The sequence below is a fragment of the Helobdella robusta genome (assembly GCF_000326865.2).
Source record: "Helobdella robusta unplaced genomic scaffold HELROscaffold_16, whole genome shotgun sequence".
NCBI classification, from domain to species: domain Eukaryota; kingdom Metazoa; phylum Annelida; class Clitellata; order Rhynchobdellida; family Glossiphoniidae; genus Helobdella; species Helobdella robusta.
Genome location: NW_008703893.1, coordinates 1,245,786 through 1,255,330, shown reverse-complemented (window position 1 = coordinate 1,255,330; position 9,545 = coordinate 1,245,786). Strand labels below are relative to the sequence as shown.

At 33.2% G+C, this 9,545-nt stretch overlaps 1 protein-coding gene across 1 annotated transcript; it reads right to left on the bottom strand.

Annotated features, from left to right (window-relative positions):
- Positions 1-3,283: 3,283 nt before the first annotated feature.
- On the bottom strand, positions 3,284-5,255 carry HELRODRAFT_98136 (hypothetical protein). The gene is made up of 5 exons (XM_009015497.1): positions 5,157-5,255; positions 4,792-4,984; positions 4,483-4,631; positions 3,997-4,236; positions 3,284-3,827 (listed from the first exon to the last, which is right to left on the bottom strand). Exons 1-5 carry the CDS (start codon positions 5,196-5,198, stop codon positions 3,693-3,695), a joined length of 759 nt encoding a protein of 252 aa, XP_009013745.1. The 5' UTR covers positions 5,199-5,255; the 3' UTR covers positions 3,284-3,692.
- Positions 5,256-9,545: the final 4,290 nt, after the last annotated feature.

Sequence of the window (9,545 nt, the reverse complement as noted above, 5' to 3'; positions counted from 1 at the left end):
TTTTTGAAAAAAAATAATGGGTATCCATGGATATATATGATAATACATTTTTATGTATGTTTCTAAGTAAAAGTATCAAGTGTATCATACACTTAAAAAGATAATATGTACATCATTAGATTTTTTTTTAATTTGGATTGACATATATATATATAAATATACACGTTACATTGTAAAATTACTTTCAATCAGTTTTCCTCTCTTAAAAATATTAAATATCATCAAAATTATGTGAATCTAATAGTTTTTTTCGTAAATAGCTTACTACTAACTTCGTCAAACATCCCTACGATAATTTAAACATACAACTTATATATGATACTTAAATTCCTGTTAGATACTTTAAAAAGGTATCTATAAACGATACCTTCAACACGCCTACTATAACAGATACCTGCTTGATATCATAATCAAATAGCACTTAAAGTTGCGATATACAAATATCATACCATACCAATGTGATATTTGTACATAAAACCTTTAAGATACTGACGTACATGACACACTAGTATGGTACTTAAATGATACATACAAGGCCCATGTGTTACAGATGATATATGCAACTAAATTTATGATAATTAAAAGATCTATCTTTTTAATCTATCGTGGTCTTTTTGAGTACGAACTATGGCACAGATATTTAACACACGTGTTAAAGATACACAACACACACGCACACACACACAGAGAGAAAGAGAAAGAGAGAGAGAGAGGGAGAAAGAGAGAGAGAGAGAGGGGGGAGAAATACAAACAAACACACAATAAATTAATATCTATTAGAACAGCTATTAGAACGAGACAAATCGGATGAATAATATTAATACGGCTTTAGAAGAAAAACACAATGCACAATGTAACATAAAAAACTGTATGAAAAACGCAGATATCATTTTTATTGAGAAATAAAGTACCATTATCATCATTATCGTCATCATTATATATCATCAGTATATATCATCAATATATATATATATATATATATATATATATATATATATATATATATATAATAGCCAGCAAATAAGAAGCAAAATAAGAATCTGTTAACTTCATTCAACAAACAAACTGCTAGGTGTAGAAAATATACATAATTGTGATAAAATCATTGTTCATTAATGAATGAATGAATGAATGAGTGAATGAATGAGTGAAAGAGTGAATGAATGAATGAATGAGTGAATGAATGAATGAATAAAACATATATATATATATATATATATATATATATATATATATATATATATATATATATATATATGTAAAAATGTAAAAATTATGGTCTATTACCCACATATATATATATATATATATATATATATATAATCATTTATAATCGCAAATAACGGATAAAATCGTGACCCTAAATTAAAATTGTAGTGATCATTCTTGTCTCGCAATTTAGAAAAAACTAAATTCATATATTAGTGACACATAAGAACGAAGAGATTATTAAAAAATAAAACACACATCGCGCGTGTGTGTGTATTCGAGCTAAAAAAATCTAGGGAACATGTTTCAATAAAATATTAATTCTTTCCATAAACTTCAAAATATATATATAGACGTTTACATATATATATATATATATATATATATATATATATATATATATATATATATATACATGTACGCACACACACACATACATACGTATATTTATATATACACGCACACATATGTATGTCTATATATAAATAAGAACAAAAACTAAAATAGATAAAAGAGTTCAATCGCATAATTAAAAAACTCTTTCAAAATATATACATATATATATATATATATAAATATATATATATATATAAATTAGTAAGTTAAAAAACCTAAAAAATTCTTTAGTTGCAAGTTGCAGTCATCTTACTGGTAAATAGATTTCATCTGTCGTCAAATTTATTTAATTCAAGTCAATCAATCACTCAGTCAAATGAGCTGTCAATCAGTCAATAAATCAATCAATTAGTGAACAGACCAATCAACCAACCTACAACCAATAAATCAATCAATCGATTAAACAATCAAAAAACGTTGAGCCAATGGAACTTCATTCAGAAAGTACATACAACACATACATGCATACATACATACATGCATACATACAAACATACATACATACATGCATACATACATACATACATACATACATAAATACATACATGCATACATACATACATACATACAACATAAACACATACATAAATAAATACATACATGCATGCATGTTTCTAACAATCGCCTATATATAAAACTACAATCCAATCTAAGAAATAATTTAAATAAAAAATATTATCAACAAAATATAATAATAATAACAAAAATTATTATTATTATTATTATTAGCATCACCCTCTACTTCCTTTTTTCTATTTTTATAGTTTGAAAGCGTTAAAATAAATCATAAAAATCGTTACTAATCGTACCATAATTGCAAAAATATGCGCACAGATTACATCATATATATATATATATATATATATATATACATATATATATATATATATTCTAAATTATAGCGACAATAATATAAGCACGTGACGACATCAATGAAGAAACAATAATTGTCATTCATTTTATATATATATGTGTGTGTGTGTGTGTGTGTGTGTGTGTGTGTGTGTGTGTGTGTGTGTGTGTGTGTGTGTGTGTGTGTGTGTGCGTTTATGAGTACAGTATTTGTGATTCCAGATTTTAAAAAAATTTTTTAAAACAACTTTTCAATCAAATATGCTTGTGTTATATATATATATATATATATATATATATATATATATATATATATATATATATATTAATTATTTTTATTCATTTTTAAATTACTTCTTTAATTGATTAATTAATTTAATATTAAAAATCAAATCAAAAAATGAGATTTTCGAAAATTCAGAAATGAAAATAAAACGTAAAAATAATATTTCTTTCCACTCAAACGAAGAGACCAATAAAAGTTCCATTGAAAATATTCTACGTAAAACAAGTGAACGGTTGAACTGTGCCTAGCATGGCAGCTATATTATTAAGCAAAAAGTTTAAAACTTCACACACCATGATCGTAAAAATAGTTTATAAAAGAATTTTTACTGAATGGTTAAAGATGAAGGTAAAAACCTGTTTGTGTGTGTGTATGTGTGTGGGTGTGTGTGTGTGTGCGTGTGGATGTGTGTGCAGTAACTTTGTGATGTGTAAAGTGTAATGTGATTGTGTAACTTAATGTAATGCGTAGAGACTATATAGTTTGCACATAAACATTGTGTTTAACATTTCTTTGATATAATTAAATATTTGTATATATATATATTTATTGTGCGTGTATGTGTGCGTGCGTGCGTGTATGCGTGTGTGTGTGTGTGTTCTATTCATCTATTTTTTCATTCGTTACGTTCATTTAACTGTTCGTGTATTATAATATGTGTGAAAATACAAATTTATAAAAACAAATAAATTAATGGGTAATTAAATAAATAAACAAATAAATAAATGAATGAATAAATAAATAACTAAACATAGTGACAATAATAATTTATCTCTTATTATAGCTTATTTTTCACAAATGAAAGAAATGTCAAATGAATAGACAAGTACATAAATTAACGGACAAAAGATAAAAAATGATATACACAGTCAAATCGTAATTAAGTGATACATCTTGAGTGAGTACCAATCATTCTCTTTGCATTAAACAATCGCACCCGTGAGACGACCTAGCCCCACGTCGCCCCCTTCTTCTTATCAACCAGAAGGTAGGTATTCATGTCACCTTTGCCCTTGACGTACGTCTGACCTCTGAACTCAAAGTCAAACTTGGAGGACAATCGGTTTGCAATTTCTTCAGTTACCTTGACGAAAAAATTGTATAATATGGAAGTGTTAGTTAATCAAAAAAAGTAATGGGTAATTTAGTAAAGAAATCTCTACAAATTCTCACAATTCCATCAACAGCTTCAAATTTGACCGTCTACACATAGGACCATGCAGATTATTATGACAGAGTAACAAGGTACGTACCTGTATCTTATCATGTTCGCCAGTGGAGTACATACGACTGGCAATATTGACGGTATCACCCCAGATGTCGTACAGCAACTTCTCAGTGCCGATGACTCCCGCCGTCACCTCGCCACAGTTGAAGCCGATCTTCATCTCGAAGTTGAAGTTAAAGATGTCGCGATTGAACGCTTCCACCTTTTTTATGATGGCCATTGCAAAGTCGATCAGTGCGTACAGGTGGGCGTCTGGGTCTTTGTTCTTTCGAGGTAGAGAGAGAGAGGGATGTTATGATCATTAAAAGGTTCATCCCTATCAAGTTTTAATTGTCTGCATCCAGACATGCACTGACGTGCTAGACAAATGACTTACACGATTTATAATATTCAAAAATCTATTTAAATAAAAAATTAAAGTTTACCCCATAAAATACCATCAAATCCGAAAAAACGTATTTGAGATTGAAAACCGCAGAGGCAAAGAAAGAGACGAAAAAGTAGCAGCTACCTGTTTGCGCGTTCTCGGGTTGAGTCCAGAAGCAGCCATGAGACAGCTGCCGATGGTTTTGATCTTCTCAACATCTTTGTACTGTGGGAGATCGAACAACTCTTCGAAGTCTCCCATCATCTCATTCAACACGCGCAAATATTCTTTGCCTAGTGTTAAAAAACATTTTTACCGAAATTCAACGTTATAAAGCAATTCATTCAAAAGTAAATGGAATGATAACAACTAACATGATGAATATCTTAAATAAACAACACATATTTGCTAGAAAAATAATTGCTGAAATTGACGGCATGAAGACGAGCCTACCTCCTTCGTAGGACTCATCATAAAAATCTTCAAAGTTCGATATCTTGGCGAATATGACGCCAACGTCCTTGTGGTTCTCGCAGTAATGTTTGTTGTGCTTCAACTGTTCAGCCACATGTTCAGGTACAATGATGTGCAACAACCAATCGGCTTGCTCCTTCTCTTTCAAAATTGTTTTACGATCTTTAGCCACCTTTTAGTGAATTTATGAGCAAGTGCTGAATGGTTATTTTCAAGTTTTTATCAAATTACTAAAACTTCATAAAGAACAAAGCATTTATTCAAGCTATTTGAAAATGAGGCTGACTAAGTAAAATTCTTATAAACTAAAACACGAAAAATAATTTTCGAAACAAAGAACCGACCTGAAAGTCGCCATGGTAGCACAACCTGTATCCAACCTCCATGTCGTAGTTGATGATGGCGATCAGGAGTAGCAGCAAGAGAACCACTAATATCAGCTCATGCGCTAATATGGGATGATGCTTGAACCAGGAAAAGAGAGAACCTGTATCGATTTCTACCGGGGTAAGATTGGCGTGGGTAGTGAACAAGTGCGTAGTAGCCAGCGGACTAAAAGTGGTAGTAATATTTCTGAGACCGCTATTAAAAACATCGGATAATATTGAAAATCTGGTGAGAGTCTCGTCACAACAGACGGATAGGAAGACGAGCAGCAGAAGAAGAGCGCCCAGTACCGACGCCACCAGAGTTTTGATCCAAGAACTAATGAGAGTGAAGTTAGCAAAGTGAATGAGAGAACTGATGAAGAGAATGCAGAACAATATCTCGTCCACCGTTGCTCTGTTGAGTGGAGGTACACCAAGATTTTTTGGATCATCATAAGTTGTATCGTTCGGAGCTATATAGACGATTCCACTACTTGTACTACTCAACGTGCAACTGAACGAGAGTAAACAAACGATGGCAGGGTAGGCTGCCACAGAAATGTGCACGCTGTGGCGAATTAGCCAGCCCGACAGAATTTTATTAACAGATTTCAAACAAGTAGACTGAAACCTTGAAGAGAATGAATGAGAAGCGGCAAACAACACTAAAAAGAACAAAATGATCAAAAACAGTCCGAAAGCCAGCCAGAAAGGTATTCCAACTGGCAAGCAACAAATGCAGCCCAAGGAAACCAATAAGAAAAACACCAGACCCATAACAAGATCAAACATATTTGTAAAATGCGGCAAAGCACGACTTTTAACGGCGCAAGAATCATCAGTTTTGGAAAGGGACGCCGGTATAGTGGACACCAAAGTGTTCAAATCATCCAAACAATGTCTTCTATATTCACGTTCGAGAGCAGGATCGGTGAAGTTCAACGTGAACCTGTTGATGGGAGGCCTGTAGAGGTAGGTCTGCAGCTCCGAGCAGGATTTCATGCAGTCGATCAACTCGCGGTCGACCTTCGTCTGCAGGTCCACGGCAGCTGGCTTGCCATCTAGCGGCAGTAAGTGACTTGATATTTCCGCTGCATCTGAAGGCAGAGGTAATCGGTGAATCGTTGAAATGTTATATAAAAATGTAAAACCATTCATTAAAAATTAATTGTAGCGTTAACATGTGTGAAAAGTTATAACTTCAAGAATGGATACATGAAAAATATATAATGCCATTCATAATGTTTTTGTGTTCAATTGTCATTCTGAGGTGGTTAATGAATGGCGGTGAAATAAAATAGGGATAATTTATAGAAAATAACAATAATGTGCACGGTGATGAAGATACATATTGGAAAATATCAATGCTTAACCTCCCGCATCCATGTTAACGGTCGACTTCTTCGCCTTCAATAACAACAAATTATTTAGTTGAAACGCATCTTAAAAACATTAAAACATATCCATAAAGTGAAATTTAAAAAACATTAAATTACTGAAAAAAAGTAAATTTTTTTAAAAAGCTAAATGCTACCCACATCATCGTCGACTTCATTGGCCTGATGAGCTCCTGGTGAACCGTCGACCTTTGATCCTTCTTGACCTTGACCGTCTGAGGTCAAGTGCTTCGGTACTTGAAGCGATTCATCAGTCACAAAGGGAACGACGTGTGGCATGCGACTGACTATGAACCATGTGTCAATTGCTGCATGGTGGGTGATAGAATGATGATGACTCCAATGACGATGGCCACAGTAACCAGGATGAAGATAACGATCATAATACAAATAATAACAATATTAAGAAATATAGAACAGAAATTTACTAGTACACGCATGGAGGAGGAGTCAACCTCCTGCTACTAATAAACTTCGGCCTCCCATGACAAATTGTAAACTTTCCAAAAGATAAATGTAACGAAACGAAGAAGTAAGGTCATAAAAATGACGATGACGCTGGTGACGACGATGATGAAGTATGAGAGTCTGTGTGGAGTAGCGCCGTCGAACGTGGTAATAAAAGACGCTAAAAAAACAACGATACTGACATCAATAACGGTGACAATAACTTTAATGGCAGCCATCATGATGTGAAAAAAATCAATAACAATAAAAAACAACAACAACAATAGCATGCTATAAAATAATAATAATAATAATAGTAATAATAATAGATTTCACACTGGGATATTTTATTCATGTTCTTATCTTTATCTAGCCAGCCTTGTTAAAAGATAGAAAAATTAATTAATTATATTAAAATTCTGAAATATGTTTCACCCAGCACGCTATCGTAATCATCGTCATCGTCATCATCGTCGTCATCATCATCATCATCGTCATCTCTGTCGTACAATCATCGTCATCATCATCATCATCACCGTCATTGTCATGAAATTCTCCAATTTCTGTCATCATCATCGTCAACATATTTTTGCCACCACCATTTTAATCGCATCCATCCCAGTCAGCCTATTTCATCATGCTCATCACCATCATCATGTGAATTTCAATCACAATTTAATAATTTTTTTTCCTCTCTCCAACCAGTAAGAACAGCAAATGGTCATTAATGTTACCCTTTAACAGAAAAATAATTAGCGAATGTTATTCTTTTTTTAATCTTGTACGAATAATACACCCAGAGTCATAAGGTCCATCAGGGTCATCAAGGTCATCAAAGTCATTATACTTGTAACATCGTAATAATACCATGAGAAAATACTCGTACAATTAGGTGTGCACTATAAAGTACATGCAGACATAAATACATTTCCATGAAAGCAGGCACGCACACATACACGTACTCAGAAACATTTACTTACAATGTATTTGTATATACTTTTGTATGCATGTGTATATTATATACTTACTTATATACTCACATAACAAAATACGTCAAAATGATCTCAGCGTGTCTCCACACATCACTACCAACACAACACAACTGTTTGCGTGTACGTGTGCGTACGTTCGCGTACGTGTGTGCATGCATGTGCGTGTACGTGTGCATGAATGTGTGCATGAATGTGTGCGTGCGTATTGAATTATTACAATTCAATAACAAAATTATAGATCTTGGATGGTGTTATTGAGCTGACAAACCAAAATATGCTGACAAATAATCATGATAACAATAGAACGTGAAAGCAAAGCTACCTTTATTCTGCTAGTAAAATATTATTTTTATTATTATTATTATAAAAACAGAACATCTAACTAACTCAAGCAAGAACTGACGCTGCTTATATTATAAACAGCAAACAGTACGCACTGTAACTGTTCATGTGCTGCAAATGCACTTCAGCACACATCATAAACGGTAGAGTAACCACAGTCTCATCGGCCATTAACAACCAACAATCCAACAATAAAAACACACATCCATATATAAACACATACACACACACACCAATACATACATATAGATTCATCAACATAACAGACATGCAAATGTACGGACATATAAGCTTGTAAACTTTGTATAAACTTTGATGTTTTTACCGGTAAGGTATGGCATTACCATGGTTATCATATTAAAAAGAGAATGCAGATTTGAAGCCAGCTTGTCCGTAGTGATAGAGTGAGTGAGGCAAATAATTTGTCATCACCATGTTCCAGTAGAAACGAAAGAAGAACGGCATCGATGAATTGAGCGAGCTTTTTGGAAGCGGTCATATTTGTTTGCATGCACTGCGTATGCAGACGTACCTCAATAATTTTGGCTGGCCAGATTTGAAATTTTTTCTTTAAATTTTACTGTCGTCAGCCTTATGATAACATTTACTTGCCAAAAAAATTTTCGTTGCTAAACAAAAATTCGTTTCGTTTCGTTTGCCAAATGTAAGCCATTGATGATGATGATGACGATGATGGTGACGACGACGATGATGATGATGTTTGTGATGATGACCTTCGTGTAGATGATGATGATGGCAATTGCGATGAGACTGTTACCGGCAAAAATAATAAAATAATGAAAAAAAAAATGAAAAAAAGACATGACATGACATTTGACATAGCAGAAAAAGAAGGTTCGGGGTTGTACACGATAAGTGCATTAGCTAGCGTATATAAGTACATTAACGCCCACGTACCTAGAATAACACGTATGTGCAGATATGTGCAAACGTACGCTTATATACACTCATACGTACACGCATACATACACGCAAAGCATTAATGCGTGTGTACAGTACGTGTACGAACAGCATACAATATATACAATACAATACAATACAACGGTTTTCTTACTTCCTTCCTTGGAAACATGCTGTACAATGTACTGCTGGGTATCTGAGTCGAAACATTCGATGAGCGTTTTGTGGCCTCTGATGTCTGAGTGTTTGTGTTTGTTTGTTTGTGT

Coding starts and splice junctions, on each gene's coding strand:
- HELRODRAFT_98136 (XM_009015497.1), bottom strand. CDS start 5,198: ATGGAGGTTGGATACAGGTTGTGCTACCATGGCGACTTTCAG. Junction 4,632..4,791: donor TGATGAGTCCTACGAAGGAG/GTAGGCTCGTCT, acceptor TTTTAACACTAG/GCAAAGAATATTTGCGCGTG. Junction 3,828..3,996: donor GCGAACATGATAAGATACAG/GTACGTACCTTG, acceptor TTTTTCGTCAAG/GTAACTGAAGAAATTGCAAA.